The following is a 19,519-nucleotide window of genomic DNA, read 5'->3' on the forward strand; positions in this document are numbered from 1 at the left end:
AGAGGAGATGCAGGAAAGCCGGTTAGTGAAAGTGAAAGCAACTTTAACTTTAACAACTGAGCTTGATATTTTAAATACTGATACTGAATAGTATTTCAATTACTTATCTGGCAAAGTTTACATTTTGTTTCCAAGTAATATTAAATTAAATGAAGTATTTCTACATTAAACGCAATAAAAAAAAAAAAGAATTATGGGGAAAGCACTTTTTGGAAAGGAGGATATCCGGTATGAAGACAGTTTTACTTCTTGTTTTATTAGGATAAAGCTTGCTGTCCATTCTGTTTCTTACAAACACAGTGAGCAGAATGGATGCTGTAATATCCCTCCTCAGTAGGTTTTCATAACTTAAATTACTAAGATCTGATTTAACCTATTTGATAATATGATGTTATGTGGTTTCATTAACCTTATATTTTTCTCTGTGACAGTTTTTTCATTGTTGCCACAGCTCGTTGTGCCTGAGGGTAGGTGCTAAATACTACTACACTGATAATCCATATAAGAAATATGTATTGGTTTCATGTTGGTTTTGTTTTTTACAACATAAAAATTTGCTCTGTGTAACATGCATAGAAAAAATATTTAAGCTCATTTTCTAGTGTATGATTTTACATTGTAAGCAAATCAGAGGTAATTTTCTTCGCAGTTTTCCCCTGATATTTATCTGGACATGTTGTTTTTTTCTCTCCAGTTCCTTCTATCCCATATAGGGCCATAGTCGAAATAGTTTCTGGAAACCCCAGGATCTTTAGTGGGGAACATCTGCGCCTGAGATGCAACATTCCTGACATTTACAATAGCACCTGGAGTTACCTGTGGTTCAGGGGGACGGTGCAGCTTCCACAGTCTGGGCAGATATTACAACTGTGGAACGCACACATTAAAGAGAGCGGCAAATATTCCTGCCAAGGACAGAAGGTGACACTAGTGGGAAAACTAAAAACACAAATAAGTCTACCAGAGGAGATCAACGTCGATGGTAAGATCTTGTTTACATCAAGACGCGAACGTTTTTCGCTTGGCAGTTTTTCTTCCTCTTTCCCAATTTCCGAAACTGTCAAAACCAGAAATTCTTCCTGACCTGCTCAACTTCTTCTCCAGCACTGATCTGCAAGCCAAGCTGCAACTATTTTACACAAGAGCACATGACTGTCTAAATGATTAAGTCTAAATGATTGTAATGTCTTTTTCAGGAGGGTTTGTCATCCTGGAAACGCCGCGACACCCTGTCCTCGTTGGAGACGTCTTGGATTTGAAGTGCCGCCTCCGGGCGAACCCTCCCGTCCATCAGACGATCTTGTACAAAGACGGCGTTCAAGTGATGGTGCAGAGAGGGAGCGGTTTAAATTTCCGCCTCACCGACGTGAGCCTGGAGGACGTAGGAATGTACTCATGCAGGGTCTCCTGGGATATTAGGAGGAGTACAGCCTCTGTGATGTCAGTTCCCACTGCTGTAAATATTTTAGGTGAGTTACTGATGCATCTAGTGGAGAAAAGATCACATTTTACATAAGACATCAATGCCATCCATCTAGTGTCTACACCTGCTTATCCATGCAGGGTCAAAAGGTGGAGCGAACAATTATCCCAACAGTGGTGGTTTTGGGCCGGGGGAGGAACCCACACATGCCCAGGGAGAAAATGCAAACTCCATGCAGAAAGACCCCTGGCCAGGGTTCAAACCTTCTTGCTGCAAGGCAACAGTTCTACCAACTGTGCAACATTGCTACTCCTTAATACCATAAATATTAAAATATAAAATATTTTCCAAGGCCCTTTCCAGATCCAAGATCAGGGGTGTTGCAGGATGATCTATACTAAACTACAGAACGGTGCAAAAGTCTTGAGCTTTCATTCATATTTCGTCTTTTTAAACTGTTTTTCAAAAGATGATTTTTCCTTAATGTTTTGGCAGCTTCTTGACTTTGTTTTTGTGTAGAACCTAACCATTTTCACAAAAGTTTACAAACCCAAAGGACGAACCAGTGCTGCGTCTACAAAAAACAGACCCCTCAGAATCAGATAAAATTTTTGGTAGCTACAAAGCTCGCAAAAGTATCCTTACCCTCTCAGAACCAGCCAAACCATTCTGCTTTAGCTCAGGCTGGATGTTTTGGGGCGTTGTTCAGCTGGAATGCTAACCTCCATCCAAGTCCCAGCTCTATCACTGCAAAAATAGAACTAAAAATAAGTAAAATCTTCTTTAAATCAGTGTATTTGTCCTTGATTTGAGCAGGTAAATAAGACTATTTGCCAATGGAATAAGATTTTTCCACTTAAAATAAGAACAATTCATCTCCATCCTCTTATTTCAAGTGCAGGATTTCTAATTATCTTATTTTAAGATAAGATAAGATAAGATAGTCTTTATTGATCTCACAATGGAGAAATTCACTCGTCACATCGGCTCATACAAGAAGGTGCAGAGTAGGGAAGGTGCATTCAGTTATATACAGTGAATCTTCATATATACAATGGATCAGAAAGAATACCAAAAAATACAAAAAAGGAAATAGGAATGGGCATATGATGTCTCATTTACATTCTTAGTGGTCTATATATATATATATATATATATATATATATATATATATATATATATATATATATATATATATATATATACACACACACATATATATATATATATATATATATAAACATATCTATATACTTAAATATATACATATATCTATGCGCCTACTTACATACGCACCTACGCGTATGTATGTGCATATACATTGTATACATTTGTACATACATACATACATACATGTGGGCTGACTTATGTTCAGGTGGTGATAGCAGCAGAAGTCACTACATCAGGATTATTGCACGGGTTGTAGGACAGTGTATTAAATAGATTATTGCACCTTGGTTATTGCACATTAATTGTTACAGTTATGGTCACAGTTGCAGTTACAGTGCAGCATTGTAAAATCTTATAGCAGCAGGAATAAATGACCTGCGGTAGCGCTCCTTTTTACAGACAGGATGTCTAAGTCTTGCACTGAAGGAGCTGCTCAGCTCGTCTACAGTCCTGGTGCAGGGGGTGGAAGGTGTTGTCCATGATGGATGTGAACTTGGACAACACCCTCCTCTCAGCTACTTCCTCCACTGAGTCCAGAGAGCAGCCCAGGACAGAAGTGGCCTTCCTCACCAGCTTGTTCAGTCTCTTTCTGTCCCTCTCTGCGCTGCCAGGAGCCCAGCAGACGACAGCGTAGAGGAGGGCTGAGGCCACCACAGAGTCATAGAAGGTCTTTAGCAGAGGTCTGCTCACTCCAAAGGACCTCAGCCTCCTCAGGAGGTGGAGGCGGCTCTGGCCCTTCTTATACAGAGAGTCGGTGTTATGTGTCCAGTCCAGCTTATTGTTGACGTGAACACCCAGGTATTTGAAACTCTCCACAGTTTCCATGTCCTCCCCCTGGATGTTCACGGGTGAGTGAGGTGGGGGTCTTCTCCTGAAGTCGATCACCATCTCCTTGGTCTTACTGGTGTTTAAGCACAGATGGTTCTTCTCACACCAGTCCACAAAGTCCATGATGACCGACCGGTACTCCAGCTGGTTCCCCTCAGACACACAGCCCACAATGGCCGAGTCGTCAGAGAACTTCTGAAGGTGGCAGCTGTCTGTGTTGTAGGTGAAGTCCGAGGTGTAGAGGGTGAAGAGAAACGGAGACAGAAAGGGGGTAAAGATACTCATTCCATTGGCAGATAATCTTATTTACTGGCTCAAATCAAGGACAAATAGATTAACTTTAAGAACATTTTACTTGTTTTAGATCCGTTTTTGCAGGGATCTCAGCCTCTGTGAGGTTCCTCTTCTCATTTTTGGCTCCTTCGATCTTCTTCCCGTCAGCTCTGAGCAGATTCCTTTTCCCTGCTGAAGAAAAGCATCCCCGCAGCACAATACTGCCACCACCATGTTTGACGGTGGGGACGTTGTTGCTCATGTTTTCCATCGCACAGTCTTTTGTTTTATTGCCAAAAGTTAAGCTTTGGTCTCATTCGACCAGAAGCTGTTCTTCCGCATGTTCGCTGTGCTACCTACATGACTTGTGGTGGATTTTAGACAATAGGGCTTAATGCTTTATTTCAGCAAATGCACTGCAGTTTATTTAGGAGTGTCAATCTGAAGGGTGCTGAACGGAAACATATGCCACACTTTTATTTAAGAATTGTACTCTACTTTGTGTTGGTTTGTCAGATAAAATCCTCCTAATATCCATTGGAGCTTGAGGTTGTAATGCAGCATATTGTGGAGAAGCTTAAATGGTGTGAATACGTCTGCAAGACGCTGCGCTTTGTTACTAGCAGCCTGTCAGAAAGAGGTGGCTTGTTAAGGTTAGTTTAGATGAATCAATGAAAACATCAAACACAATTCAACAGCTCAGAGAAGGTGATTTCCAATGAGCAATAGGTTGAAAAATACACATACAGTAGATGGTCCACTAAAGGATCGTTCTTCTCCTAGTTTCTGTGTCATTACTGTTTGTAAAAAAAAAAAAAACATAACTGAAGACAGATTCTCGTCTGCTCTGACACCTGTTGTTTCAGTCGTTTGGTCTGGAACTTCACAGAGACAAAGACTGGACAGAAAATGAATGGAAAAAGCAGCCAGAGTCCAAATAAAAGAGACAGAAAAGAGTTTAGAAAGAACAACTGATCAAGCTTGCAGGAGACGCTGGGGTGTATAAGGATTGGTTCAGACTTTTTCCACAATTTCTCTCGACGTTTTGAACTGCTAACCTGTAGAAATCAATCACTAGAAATCAATATTCTACTGTGTTAATAAGCTTTTATTTTGTCATTCGCTCCACCTCAGAGGTTCTAACTCAGCCGGTGTTGGAGATTACAGAAGAAAACATCCTACGCGACGCAAAGAAGATGAACCTCATCTGCCACGTCCAGTACAACGCCCCTGCCCCCGCCCCCGCCCCTCCGGTAAATTACTATTTCTACAAGAACAACAACCTACTGGGACCAGCAACCTCACAAGACCACCTCCTCATCAGACGGGCTCCAGGGTGGTACAGCTGCAGAGCCAGGGTGCCGAAGCTGAATATCGCGAGGTGGAGCGAGCCCAAAAGCTACGGAGATGTCCCAGGTGCTTAAGTCTAAATCTGCTCTGCTGTATTTATAAAAGTAATGATCACACTTTGATTTGTCAAAAGCACATCACAGTCATGCGGGACTCCTAAGGTCATTTTTTTCTTTGACCCAACAGAGCAACAGTTGATGTCTCCAAATCATCATCATCATCATCATCCGCATCATCATCATCATCATCATCACACAACCCAGATGGCACCTTCTCCCTCTACCTCACCCCTGCACCACTTCTTGGCTCCTGCAGGTCAACCAGCAACACCAAAGTACTTTGCTGCACCTCGGTCTTTTGATCAGCACACAGAGGGCTCAGAGCAATCCTCGATGGACTCTGAGCTCCCGGTCTCAAGCAGTCCGCCACCTCCAGACCAGTTTCCAGACGAAACCCTAACCCCAGAACCTTGAGGTGTCCCACGAGTGTTATTTTAGAAAGTCCTGTGACATATCTGGAGGTCCTTTACATCTCAGCTCCTTTTGATCAATTGTCATCATACCTGACAGAGCAATAATCTGAGGCATAGCTTTCTAACAAATATTAACACCATTATACTGTTCTTCAGATTTACAGTTATTCTTCTTATCATCCTCATTGAGTCGTGTGAAACAGAATAAATACAGTTAATAAGAACGCATATCATTGTTTTAACCTAATAAAGCTATCTATCAGCTGTGCTGAGTTTATTTTCAATTAACGGTTGTTGTTTTTTTTACAGTCCTACAGCACATCAAAACCATTTTAAATACTGGAAACACTTTAAAGGGGACATATTATGCAAAGTCCACTTTATTAGCCCTTAAATACATTTAGTTGTGTATTTGCAGTACCTAGGAGAGCAGAACATTTGATCATAGTCTGTCCAGGAGCTGCATGGATACTGTATCTTAATGTTATGTTTGGGTCATATTTTTCAAGTCGTTCAGTTTTCTCTGTTTCCTATAACATTTTTTTAACAATTACATCACAATATCTGCTGCTGACTTCCAGCAAATCTGCCATTGTTATTTATCGGTAGCAATTTTGTTGTCCAAACCTAAAGGATGCCGGAGCTACTAGTGGATAAGTCATCGGTTGTTCATTACACCATCACCCGGCATCCGACAAAAATGGCCAAACCTGGAGGGGGCGGGGTGTGAAGTGCCTCTTTTAGATTTAAAATGACAGCACCAAAACGAGTTGCTCTCAGACGCACCTCAGAACAGGGGTAAAAACGGGGAACGTGGATGTAAATTAGCAAGGAATACAGACCAAAGAATTGCAGTTTCACTTTATATACAGTACACCACAGCTGAATGTTTTCAATGTGAAAAGGAAGAACTGAATAGCATGATGTGTTGCCTTTAACGGATTAACTCGTCAGTAGATATCGGTAGAATATGCTCTACTAGGAAAAAAATACATCAGATAACAGTGGTTTAATAAAATAACATCAGATCATAGAGACATTCTTTGCACACTTAATTCTGCTGTAACAGACAGTTGAGGCAGTTATATAGTGTTGCCAAAAAATATTTACACCCCTTCCCTTATTCCACACTTTATGGTACATATTCTGGAACTGATTAAAGGATCTGGGCTTACAGTATACAGGCATATAGTATTCAGCGGGCGACTGTGGCTCAGTGGAATGAGTATATATATAGCGCAATCTGACAGTAGAAGGTTTGATTCCAGCTCCCTCTTACCACATGCTGGTGTGCTTCAGGGCAAGGCACATAACCCCAAATTCCCTTGGTGTATGGATGTGTGTGCTTTGAGCAGTCAGTAAAACTGGAAGAGCACTAAATAAGTTAAGTACATCCATGTATAGTTTTTTACACAACTTAGCACACACACACACACACACACACACATATATATATATATATATATATATATATATATATATATATATATATATATATATATATATATATATATATATATATATGTATGTATGTGTGTAGTCTGATATGCTGATGATATCCAGGTGTATATTTCCTTTTTTCTAAATGAAGTTTTGAAACTGCACAATTTACCAAAATGCCTGGATTTAAATTAAAGCTGGATAATTGAGAGTTTTCCTCAATTAGATGAATTAAAAACTGAAGTAGTCACCTTTGCACCAGAAAACATACCTGTAAAGATAAAACATATCCTTGGATCTCATGGTGCTTTGACTAAATCTTCTGTTAGAAACCTTGGGATGACGACTGATTCAGGCTTTACACTTATCGTCTTACTAATTATTATTTTTTAATAATTTAATAATAATTATAATTATTTAATAATCACAAAGTGGTAATTTTGTGTTGAGAATTTGGTACATCTTTAACACTTAAACATTTTAGGCAAATAAATATTAAATCAATTTTGTGTTCCATATTTACTATGGGACACAGAATTTCCGTGAGATGCATCTGATTTTCATTAATCATCCTGAAGATGCTTCTGCAACTCGATTTAAGTCCATCTGTGGTCATTTCGGATGACTGAACATGAAATAAAAAAAAACCTTTTCTATACAAGGTCTGGCAGTTGACAGAGCGTATCGGAGGAGACACAGAGCAATGAAGTCAAATAAATTGTCCGTGGATCTCAGACAATTTCTCTATTATCTGAACATGGAAGAAGGTTGGACCCACCAGAACCCTCCTTTGTATGTGGCTGCCAACCCAACTGAGTAATCAGGGAATTTAGGTATTTATCAGAAAGGTAATCTTGAATCCTTTAGGCAGTGTGTGTTGGTGGAGATGGTCTAAACTTAATTCATCATATCTAGAGAAAAAATGGCACTGCTCTTCACCTAGTGATGTTTATGTGGATGTATTTTTGTGTGTGTGGCAGAAACTAGTATTAAGGATAGATAACAACAGCCAAGTATAGAGATATCCTCAAAAAAAGCCCTTTTGCCCAGGGTTAAAACTAAGGCAATTCATATTCTAAGACGTCATTGACCCAAAGTCTACAGTCTAGAAGTTGCTTCAGGGGCAATCTGGGAATGTTCCTGAGTCCCCCAGCCTTTGCCTGGTTAAAATGTTATTGCATGTCATTGTCAGTGGAAAGGCCACAAAATCTTTGCCTAAAACACTGCTCATCCAATCAGATGGACCTTGAGAGAATCTGCAGCGATGGCGCAATCAGAACCAGGTGTGGAAATCTTGTAGAGACAAACCAAATAAGGCTTAAGGCTGTGAATTACATAAAAGCACGTTCAAGTGTGGAAATGGCCTAGTCAAAGTCCAGCTCTAAATTCACATAAGAAATTTAGCAGGAGGCACTACTTTGTGTTGGTCTAAATATCGTATGAACCTGGCAATGTAGTGTAAATGTTCAAGAAGTTTATGAAGACTTTTGCAAAGCTCTGTATTTCTTCTGTCATGTATTAGTTTGTGGATATATTGGACATAGTTTGGTCAAATTTTCCTCTCTTGGTGTGTTACAGCCATGTGCAGTGACCAAGGAGACGGATAAGTGTTGTTCTTGACAAAATTAAGCTGTATACAGTGTTGACAGCAGGGGAGGTAAAAGGTTCTTTGCCTCCACTTATTTCATTAAAATCAATTAGTTATTGTTAATGTCTGAATTAATTAAACTGGCTTAAAAGTGGGACTTTTCTATTTTTGCGTGCGACTACACTGCTGCAATAATGTTTTTTACAAGCAAGTTAAACATTGGATGCATTTTATAGATTTAGTTGTTTCTACGTTTTGTTTCATATTCTTATATTTTCACTTTTGTGAGAAAACAGAGAATCAATTAAATTCCCTCAATGTGTTATGTATTATGACTTAAATCTTGACTCCCTGTGATTACAGTTGTCCTTTCTGTTAAGGCCTGGACTGATGGCATTGACATATTTGCCTCTTGAGGTCATGAGTGGTCGTTCTATTTAGAAATCTGTTAATGAGAGAATATGTTTGGAGATAATAGCAAATTTACAGACAAATAATTCACAGTTATAGCATAGCACCGTCAGTATCTGGTGTTTTTCCCCCATGTGGTGAGGTTGCAACAGTTCGGCAGAAGAGAGAGGTTGTCAGTTTAGCGAACAAGAATTACTTCAGGCTTTGTCCGAGTACAGCAGGAACCCGGAGAAGATGCTGTCGTCCTCACTGCTGGCATAAACCCCATTCCAGTCTCTGAACGTCTCCATCCAGACCTGATCTCCAGATGCCAGTCTTAACAGCACCAGCGTGGATGCCTGGTCGATGTCTTGGCCGTATAGAGAGTCTCGCGTCCTGACTTTCCGTGACCCATTCACCACAAGTGTGGCTCGCAGAGGCTGATTACGCACAGTGATGTGGAAGGAGAAGACATAAACCCCGGGGTGTACGCATGTGAAGCTGTTGGAACTCATGTTGAAGTGGTTTTCTTCGTTGTAGAAGATTTTGTCAAAGCGGATTGGGAAGCCAGAGGGAGGAAAAGATTTCTTTGGTGAGATACCGACACTGAACGCGGAGCGTTTCTGGGGCATTCCTGAACCTTTTGCTCCTTTTAATCCACGAAAGCCGCGATCACCTCTCATGCCAGGGTACCCTCTATCCCCTTTTGGCCCGGGCATCCCTCGTATCCCTTGTGGCCCTTGGGGCCCTGACACCCCTGGTTCTCCTGGAGGCCCAGGGTGTCCCGGATCCCCTCGGATGCCAACGGGTCCGGGGGTGCCGTGTTTACCGTGTAATCCTGGAATTCCCATAGCACCTTGAATGCCAGGAGCACCTGGTTCCCCTCGGTCACCTTTTGGACCTCTCTCCCCAAATATGCCACAGTCCCCTTTATCCCCCTTTTCTCCTTTAGGACCCTGCCCCATAGCTGTTCCTGGAGGTCCAACGGGCCCTTGTGGTCCTGGTTCTCCTTTCCCACCAGAGGTTCCATTCTGGCCAGCTTCTCCTTTTTCTCCTTGTTCACCTTTGACACCTTGAAATCCTACTTCCCCCTTTTCACCTTTGAGGCCAGCCTCACCTGAAAAGTTGCAAAACGGTATCAGAATAAATTGTATGCAACAGTTTTAGATAATTCAACAACCACCTAAACAACATTGTACCTTTTTGTCCTGGTTTTCCTGGAATACCTGGTGGACCTGATGTTCCACTGTGTCCTTTCTCACCTTTATCCCCTGAAAGATTCATTTAAATAAGTAAGATAAATGTTTATTCTTTCAAACAATAAGCATCGGGTGTCTCCAATACCAAAGTTTTCTGAACCTTTTCTAACCACACTTGGTTCAAAACCTTTCCCTATTCCATTAAAAGGCTTAAAAGGATTTAAAGCCCCAGGCTTTGATCTCCCGGGGTAAACCAAAGTCTGGAGCTTTTCGGTTTTCATGTTTCCATTAGCTAGAGGCCATTTATGTAAAACAGCCCCGTGGTGTATGGGACGTGTGAGGAAAAACTGCCGTACCACTCCAGTCCAGTGGGTGGCAGCAAGAAGACAGCGGTCAAACAGACAAATGTATGGGAAGTCGTATCCATATCCTGCCACCATGCTGCCATTCATCTGGACTCCAGAGAAACAGGAGAACAATGCACAACCGATGGCGTTACATCTCCTTAGCTCCTTTTACATCTCCCCCAACCCTATTTCTCACTGCCAGGCTCCACACTATTTTACTCCTGTTGGTATAAATAAATAAAAATAAACTAAAGTCTTTCTGCCTGGGCACCGTGTGGGGGTGGAACAGAAGTGGAGGGTAGACCAGACTGATATTTAGAGCTTTATGAGAATAATTTTTCCTCAGCCATGGTTGGAACAACAAGGGCAGTTTCTGAATACAGTATCGCAGACTTTTGATCACAGCAAAATTATTTTATATGGGTTAAAGGCTTTATGCAGTGAGAAGGTCTCCTCTTTGTCTGCCACGGACAGTGAGCCTGCTCCTGTCTCAGAAAATTACAATATTGTGATAAAGTTCTTTATTTTCTTTAATGCAATTAAAAAACATGAAATGTCATACATTCTGGATTCATTACAAATCAACTGAAATATCGCAAGCCTTTTATTGTTTTAATATCGCTGATTATGGCGTACAGCTGAAGAAAACTCAAAAATCCTATCTGAAAATATTAGAATATTTCCTCAGACCAAGTAAAAAAAATTATAACAGCAAAACAAAATCAAACATTTGAAAATGTCCATTAATGCACTCAGTACTTGGTTGGGAATCCTTTTGCACAGATTACTGCATCAATGCGGCGTGGCATGGAGGCAATCAGCCTGTGGCATTGCTGAGGTGTTATGGATGCCCAGGATGCTTCAATAGCGGCCTTTAGCTCATTTGCATTGTTGGCTCTGGTGTCTTTCAGCTTCTTCTTCACAATACCCCACAAATTCTCTATGGGGTTCAGGTCAGGGGAATTGGCAGGCCAATCAAGGACAGTAATGCCATGGTCAGTACACCAGTTACTGTGAGAATCTTATGTCGTCTCTTAACCACTACCATACTTGTGATTTAGTTTACTGAACCAAGCTGAGTGTTTTTCAAGGCTCAGGAAACCCTGCAGTGTTTCGAGTTAATTAGACGATTCAAGTGATTAGTTGAATAGCCTACTAGTATACTTTTTCACGATATTCTAATATTTTGAGATAGGATATTTGGGTTTCTTAAGCTGTAAGCCATAATCAGCGATATTAAAACAATAAAAGGCTTGCGATATTTCAGTTGATTTGTAATGAATCCAGAATGTATGACATTTCATGTTTTTTAATTGCATTACAGAAAATAAAGAACTTTATCACAATATTCAAATTTTCTGAGACAGTCCTGTATTTTTTACAAATTCAGTGTCAGCCAATTATTTCTATGCAAAAGACACCTCTAAACCTAACTCTTACCTCTCACCTACCTTGTTCCACAACATTTAGCATGAGATTGCATGTTCCTTTACTAAATGTCTGAATACTTCTCAGTACTCAAAGTAAATATGCTAAAGGCAGGAAAATACTTTTATTTTTGTGAGGTTCACTTTCCAGCAGGACAACAATCCAAAACATACAATTCAATGGTTTAGATCAGACTATATACACATGTTAGAACGGCCCAGTCAAAATCCAGACCAAAATCCAATTGAGAATCTGTGGCGAGACTTGAAAATGGATGTTCTTAGGTACTCTCTGTCCAATCGGACTGAGCTTAAGCTATTTTGCAAAGAACAATGGACACAAATTTGAGTCTCTCTATGCATAAAGATAGCAGAAACATACCCCCAAAATAGTTTGCAACTGTAACTCAAGAGGAAGGTGGTTCTACAATGTATTTATTCACAGGAGGGTTACAAAATATTAAGATTGCATTTACAAAATTTTATTTAAAAGATAGAATCAAGATCATCCATTATTTTCATTTATCGTAATAATTCTACACAACTTTGTGTTGACCTGGCATGACAAAAATGAATATGCCTGGAAGCACTGTAACCTGCCTGAACTCGGCTCCAATTTTAATATTTCTTGAATTTTTGAAAGATGAATTTATTTATCTGATCTACGAAAACCTGTTATTATTATTATTATTAGTAGTAGTAGTAGTAGTAGTAGTAGTAGTAGTAGTAGTAGTAGTAGTAGTAGTAGTAGTATTGTTGTTGTTTTTATCATTTTCTCATTAGTGTTGCTTTGTTACTATGGTATTAAGAGTTGCCAGGCTGCACATTTTCTGCCAGGATGCTCTAGCAACACAGACATGTACCTCATCTTTGTTTTTAGTCTTCAAATATCTTGTAAGGTTAAAATTTCCTGTAAAAATGTTAATAAGCATTATAGCCAGAGTGTATATACCTTTCTCTCCTTTAAAGCCCATTGGACCACTCATGCCAGGTGGTCCAGGTATACCCTGAGGTCCCGCTGGCCCGATATCACCTGGTGGTCCTGGATAAGTAAAAATAAATAACTGAAGCTACACACACACACAAGGGTTATTAATGTAATATAATACAATTTGCAACTTGGTTTAGTTTGATACCTGCTGAGCCTCTTTCTCCCTTTAATCCCCTGGGACCACGCTCTGGTGGACAGCACTCACAGAAGTTGAAGTAACACTCGTTGTAGTCGAGGGTGTAATTGTCTGGACTAACACCTGGGGGCTCAGTGTTTTCGCTGTAGTGCTGTGGAAGGTTTTGGTTCGAGTGGGTGTTCCTCACCGCAGTGGGCTGTGGTGGAGGCTGCGGCTGAGGCCTCACCGGATTTGGGGTCACCACTATCTTGAGGGTCTTGGGCACACTGGTGGTGACGGGGCTGTGAGGCGTGACATGCGGGACTGGCTTCTTTGTATACAGGTACTTTGGTTTTGCTGTAGTTTTGGTCTTAGTGCAGAACACCACAGTGAGTGAAACCACAATTACAGCCACAAGAGTCCACTGGCAGGAGATAATCCTCATTGTTGACAGGGATCTGAGAAGGAATTAGGAAAGAAAACAACACTAAGCCCTCAAAACAGACCTCAGATCTGATATTGTACATATGCAGCACATGGGTTTAAAAAAACTGCTTTTAATACTGTAAAAGTATTAAAAGCTCTCTCTCTCTTTTCTTCATAGTAGGTACACCTGGTCTGGTAGCTCTACGCTTCTCCAGGAGTGAATGCTGCTTGTCGGGACTTTGAAGCAATCAACTGGTTCCCTTATATAGGAAATGTTTGACCAATCTGTATAATATGATTGAATTTGACTTTGTAAAGTGCCTTGAGATGACACGTTTCATGAATTGGCGCTATATAAATAAAATTTAAATGAATAGATTAATCTCAGGCGGTTTTTCCACATCCAGACGTTACTTTTTAGTGTTTTTAAAATTACTAGGACAACAGATCTTGGCAACCTTCACCTAAGGATCAGAATGAAATAAACATTACAAAAGGACTTAGATGAGCCATTTTTTAATTTGCTGAGAGTGTCCTCAATTTCCCTCGGATTATAAACATGATGTGACATTGGGTCCTGTTGTTCATGGCATTAAAAATGGAAAAGACAGAAAAACATGTCATTCAAGAAAGCTGCTTTGATCCTAATATGTCTGATAATGTCTGCAAGAAAATAGTTACTGGATTAAAATTGGTATCAATAGTGAGAGAAAGACTAAAAAAGTTTAACCATTTGTGACACGGAAGGCTGAAGGAGAAGCCAAGTTTATCTGTTGCAACCATGCACAGTGAGCAGGACTACAAAGGATTACTTTGGTATTAAGAGGTGTAACAGCGGCTGTCAACTGAGGAACACTCATCAAGGCACAGGTTCACTTTGGTTTACTCTACAATCAACGTCATTGGTAAAGTTTGGAGACCGGTAAAGTGTCATAACTTCCTTCAGATTGACGTGATTACCCGAATTTCCCCACTGTGGGACAATAAAGGATATTTCTAGATTTCTACTACCAGGCGGGTCCTCACTGTTGCACAAAGGATTTGTGGCTGGAGGTGAGTGGTCGTGAATTAAGTGAAAATACTGCTATTAAACCTCAACTAAAGGAAGGCTTTGGTCCAAGGCCTTTGGATCAGCATTTAGGACAAGTCTCAGACAAAGCAAGTCAGATTGATTCATGTCAAAAGCTGACTGTAGACAGATAAAGCATGGTAGTAACAGTTTTTGCATTACACTAAACCACAGTGTCATCTGCATAAAAACTGTTTACGAGCATCAGTAACATTTTCACCAACACTGTTCACATGAGTTGAAAACAGAGTTGGACCTAAAACATAACCCTGTTGCACACCTTTTGTGATGTTACAGTATTCTGACAACAGACCACTATGTTGCACACATTGTCTACAATTAGACAGATATTTAAAAACCAAGATACAGCGTTATGTGATAAATTAATATCAGACAGCTTCTAAAAAAAACGATAGTGTCAGTGTCAGAGATTTACGGTGTCAAATGCCTTGTAGATCTTAAAATGGCTGCATGGTTTTTCAAGACTTGTCAAAGCAAGAGTTTTGATTATTATGTGTGAGTCTTTTCTATAGTTTTCGAAAGCAGCCTTTATCAGGTTTTCAAAGTTTTTATTTGGACTTCAGCTGGGGTTTTTTTTTTTACCCCTTCTCTGTTCAGCTTCTTCCTGAACATAATAGAATATTTTTCAGCATGGGCTTACAACTTAATAAGTGAAGCACAAAATAGAAAAAAATGTCAGGCTTAAAACATATCTGAAAGTGATGTCTGTAAGAAAATGCCTAGAAAAGACCCGATCTGATCGAGGCATCATGCTTTAGTTTATCTGTGCCACATTTTTATCTAATATCTCTTTAGGAATCAACTCATTAGAGCTAAAATGTTCATTTTGTAAAGACGTTGCAGATCAAACTAGGGTTTTTATTCAGTAATAGATTTGGCTTTTCCTTCAGCGTAAGGAAGCATCTTGTCTTAATGACCTTCCTGGCTTGGTTAGGATACCATGATGTTGTCTATATGAACAGATCGGCAACCTCTGTGCATATTGTGGATGCTGTATATCATGGAGCATTACGGTTCTTGACAGGGGAAAAATCTCTCAATCATCCACGTTCTTTATATTCTCTTTTCAGCTGACCTTCATTATCAAATCGTAGACTCCTGTATTAATAATATTTTAATATATAATGCAATCCTTGGACTGTTTCTGCCTCATTTATTCTCAAACATGTCACTTGGACAGTCCAGCCACAGACTTTGTTCTCAGGACTTTATCTCCTTCTGCGCTCACTTAATACAATGAGAACTTTGGAAAAAGGGCATTTTTTTTTACTCTGCCCCGTCAACTTGGACCACTCTGCAGCAGGATCTGAAACTATTCACATTGATTCTTTAAACAATTTAAACTTATTTTAAGAAATATAGAGAAAATATAGAGAAATCTTTCCACAAAACTCATTTTTGTTTTTAGATCATATTCTATTTTCTTATTTAAATTCAATCGAAGGTTTTAATTATTTGAATTGTTACTTTTAAACTTTTCTGTTGTTTTTTTGTTTGTTTTCTCAAAAGAAGTCTCTTTAATGAAATCTTGAATCTCAGTGAGACAACCTTTATGTATAAAGGTTAAAAAAAACATACTTATGCTTGCAGGTAAAAGCAAGCCGATGTCCTTTTAGATTCCTATATTACATAAAAGTACTTATTATTTGGATTTCTGTCCGATTTCTACAGCTAATCTTAATAAAGCTTTTGAAAATACGTATTCAGCAGAGGAAGTTGGACTCACCCAGTTGTGTATGAGTAGTAAAGTCATTTATCCTCTCTAGCAATGTTTCGTCTCCAGCACCAGGAGCTCCAGGTCCTTCTGCTGTCGCTGCCAGGCTTGGGTGAAAGAACATCTCATCAATGGGGAGTATTTTTTTGTGTAAAGCAAAAAAAGGGGGAGGTCTTCAATCCCACTATGGTGGGCTGAAACCCAAAAAGAACCACTGTGCTGTGATCCATTCTCTGTGTCCCTGTTGTGTAGAAAGGTGCTTTTGTGACACGGAATACAGCGCCCGCCTGGTGCACTCCCTCACCATGATCTGGGCAAGAAGCAGAGGCCGGCGGGGCAATGGGTCACCCGATATGCGAGGCATTCCTTCTGTCCAGGCTCTTAAGGTGGGACAAAGCCAAGCAAAGAGGAGTCTGAGACAGAGAGGCCAATGGCTTTTTTTTTTTTCCAGACATAGGTTTGGACATGCATATGGGTGCAAAGTTAACTTCTTCTAGATTTGAATGCATTCTCGGTGTTATTACTAATCTTGCAAGCTAATATTCCAAGCAACAATTACAAACTGGCAAACGGCACTGGGAGCTCATTATTTTTTTTAAATTTGCCAGTGGTTGATTGAAATCAAGAGGAAAGCTTTGGCCTAAAAAGCTCTCATAATCATTGAGGTGCTGCTAAACCTGAGCTGTTTGTCAAACGAACCCACTTATCCTTTTAAATCAATGCAGTTGTAGTGCTCGCCTAATCACTGTGGCGGGCTTCCCCCCCCCCCCCCCCTGCACAAGAACTCTCAAGGTTGCTGGCAACGACATCTGGTAGCTGTGATTGTGAGTCCGGACAATGACTCATTCTTACGGCGTAACTAGATCACCTCAGGTTTTCGTAGAAAAGTGATTTTCTGGTGGCTGTCGAGCTGAAACTCTTGACTTACCGGTGACAAAGAATGTTTGAAAAGTGGTCATGCCTCGGTTGTCGGAGACCTCGTGTCCTTGGGGAAATCTGCAACTGGCTAAAAGTGAGCAGGGAGACGGGAAATGAAATTTGGGGAAATGGAGAGGGTTTGGTGGTACCTAAAGGAAGAGGGTTTTGTCTGTTTGATGCATTATTCTTTGTGCAACAAACACTTCCTGTTTCTAAGCAGCTCTTGTAAACTGTCCTTTATCCAACTTTCAAAGACAGCCAACGAAATAGTCGAAATACACAAAACTTGTAAGAAAGACTGTTTTTTTATTATTGGATTCCATTTTTGAGCTCAACATCAATTTCTTTCAGCAGACCTAACTTTTAAGGTTGGTATTGATGATTCGTCAATGAGAGAAAGATTTAACAGAAGTGGTCTCCAGGGACTACAACAACAGCAAAGGCCTGCCTCACATTTTTTTAAAAAGACATTAATGAATTGCAAAGATTTTTTAAGATTTTTTTTTTTTGTGGACTAATAAGACAACTGTGAACATTTTTGGAAGGTGCCCGTCCAGTTAAATTCAGGATAATATTAACACATAAGACCAACGGTCAAACATGGTGGCAGAGGCGTAATGGTCTGGGGATGTGTTGAGCATGCAAAGTTTGGACCAGAGAAAATAAATTGTCTCTTGTTGCCCAGAAAGACACTCTTTATCACTTTTATCTGTGGCATTTTGGTTTTGGAAGCTGACAAATCAGAAATGGCTCACAAAATATGACCCAAACAGAATATAAAGATATCAACGCAATACATTTAGAGACTACATTGTACATTCAACTTTTCTGCAATTGTAGAGACTCCAAATACAGAACAAAATGTATTTAAGGGCTAAAAAGTAGATTTTATATGATATCTCCTCTTTAATACCCTTTTGATAACTACTTTAAATAATTTATAAATCTCAGAAGGACTTAAGTTTCCAACTATTTTAAAATCCACCTCTTGAAATTGATGAGAGGCAAACAAATCTTAATAAAAGTTAGTCTTTTATCAGCTTCATTGCTAGAACTCCAAACCTTCATTCCTTCAGAAACTGTCTTTTTGACCACCTTACATTTTCATGTTTATTGTTATAGATCTGTAAGAAATAGACGTCATTGGGATTGCTGAACTACTTTAATGCTAAATTAGCATTACTTTTGATAAACATATAAATGTCCGTATTCCTTTTCTTAAATATATGATTATAGCTCCCTAATTGTGACAGAACTTCTAATTCAGATTGATATTTAAAAAACCTAAAAGACTGACGACTTTTTTATGAAACAGACTGATTTCTGGCCCTTTTAAACAGCTTACCAAAGCTTATCAAATCCGTGCACACACCCTAAAGGGATGGGGACAGGAAGGAGTTAAATTACAGGTGCAGCCGAGCAGAGAGCGGACCAAAGACGACTTAGCTGGATGGAAGGTGTATTAACTTACTTTAACCCTCTGCATGTAAAGGAGATGCTCAAGCTGCTGTGAATGTGCAGGGAGAAAGTTAGAGAGGGGGTTTTCAGACATGTTCAACAAACAACAAAGCAAACAGCAACCATTCATTCCATCACACTTACTGTTACAATTCAGGACACATATTTGTTTTCCGCTGAGATTTTAGGATGAAGAAATGTATCACTGTGGACGATTGATGGCTAAATACTAAATACACTTTTCTTTACAAGGCCCTCTGATACCAGGGCTTAAAGCACTTTAATTTGGACATGTAAAGACAAATAGTTTTTTTCCCCATTAAGAAATGATTTTGTCATCCTGAGACATGCAAATATTTAAATTTTGAAGTAAGTCTGGGTAATCACTCATATAAAAGGTACACAAGCCTGGCCAAGAACAAAACCTTGAAGGACCCCATTTGGAGCTGGCAGTGTGAGAGGATTTGATCCCGCCCAATGTTTAGACCCGCTTGTCCACTCAAGGTCCTTTTGGTGGTCTGGTGCCTATCCCTGGCGGTCACTGGATGAGAGGCAGGTCACACCTGGGACAGATCGCCAGTCTATCAAAGGGCAACACAGTGACACAAAGATCCAAACATCCACACTCACTCCTAAAGGCAATTTAGAACCTGATCATTTATGTTTTTGGATTGCAGGAGGAAGTCAGAGTACCCAGAGAAAACCAAAGGTTGCAAATGGAGAGCATGAAAACTGCACACAGAATGAACCCAAGCCAGGATTTGAACACAGGAACTTCATGCTTTGAGTCAACAGAGCTACCAACCGTGCTACCATGCAGGATCTGAGCCTTCCAACACAAACACATCCTCCAACTTTTGTGTTCAACAAACAAGATACATTCTGCTTTCCACGTCCCAC

At 40.0% G+C, this 19,519-nt stretch overlaps 2 protein-coding genes across 3 annotated transcripts; one reads left to right on the forward strand and one right to left on the reverse strand.

The window, feature by feature from the left end:
* Positions 1-262: 262 nt before the first annotated feature.
* On the forward strand, positions 263-5,804 carry LOC105932611 (Fc receptor-like A). Of its 2 annotated transcripts, none has more exons than XM_012871848.3 (6): positions 263-333; positions 432-467; positions 695-982; positions 1,197-1,469; positions 4,829-5,110; positions 5,231-5,804. In XM_012871848.3, exons 1-6 carry the CDS (start codon positions 309-311, stop codon positions 5,515-5,517), a joined length of 1,191 nt encoding a protein of 396 aa, XP_012727302.2. In that variant the 5' UTR covers positions 263-308; the 3' UTR covers positions 5,518-5,804. The 2 variants fall into 2 exon arrangements, with proteins under 2 accessions (XP_012727302.2, XP_012727303.2); XM_012871849.3 differs by having other exon boundaries at positions 4,829-5,148; positions 5,231-5,325.
* A 2,114-nt stretch (positions 5,805-7,918) lies between these two features.
* otol1b (otolin 1b) lies at positions 7,919-16,431 on the reverse strand. The gene is made up of 5 exons (XM_012871805.3): positions 16,256-16,431; positions 13,044-13,471; positions 12,860-12,949; positions 10,134-10,205; positions 7,919-10,051 (listed from the first exon to the last, which is right to left on the reverse strand). The coding sequence occupies exons 2-5, from the start codon at positions 13,456-13,458 to the stop codon at positions 9,153-9,155; spliced, it is 1,476 nt and encodes a 491-aa protein (XP_012727259.2). The 5' UTR covers positions 13,459-13,471; positions 16,256-16,431; the 3' UTR covers positions 7,919-9,152.
* Between the last annotated feature and the right edge of the window lie 3,088 nt (positions 16,432-19,519).

The sequence above is a fragment of the Fundulus heteroclitus genome, chromosome 18 (genome assembly GCF_011125445.2).
Source record: "Fundulus heteroclitus isolate FHET01 chromosome 18, MU-UCD_Fhet_4.1, whole genome shotgun sequence".
In the NCBI taxonomy this organism is placed as follows: Eukaryota; Metazoa; Chordata; class Actinopteri; order Cyprinodontiformes; family Fundulidae; genus Fundulus; species Fundulus heteroclitus.

What these genes read in the sequence shown, in the direction of transcription:
- LOC105932611 (XM_012871848.3), top strand. Translation starts at nt 309, where the DNA reads ATGGATGCTGTAATATCCCTCCTCA. An exon ending in CACTGCTGTAAATATTTTAG is followed by an intron (nt 1,470 to 4,828) that starts GTGAGTTACTGA and finishes GCTCCACCTCAG; the next exon opens with AGGTTCTAACTCAGCCGGTG. An exon ending in AAGCTACGGAGATGTCCCAG is followed by an intron (nt 5,111 to 5,230) that starts GTGCTTAAGTCT and finishes TTGACCCAACAG; the next exon opens with AGCAACAGTTGATGTCTCCA.
- otol1b (XM_012871805.3), bottom strand. Translation starts at nt 13,458, where the DNA reads ATGAGGATTATCTCCTGCCAGTGGACTCTTGTGGCTGTAATTGTGGTT. An exon ending in GGGAGAAAGAGGCTCAGCAG is followed by an intron (nt 12,950 to 13,043) that starts GTATCAAACTAA and finishes TTACTTATCCAG; the next exon opens with GACCACCAGGTGATATCGGG. An exon ending in GGGCTTTAAAGGAGAGAAAG is followed by an intron (nt 10,206 to 12,859) that starts GTATATACACTC and finishes TGAATCTTTCAG; the next exon opens with GGGATAAAGGTGAGAAAGGA.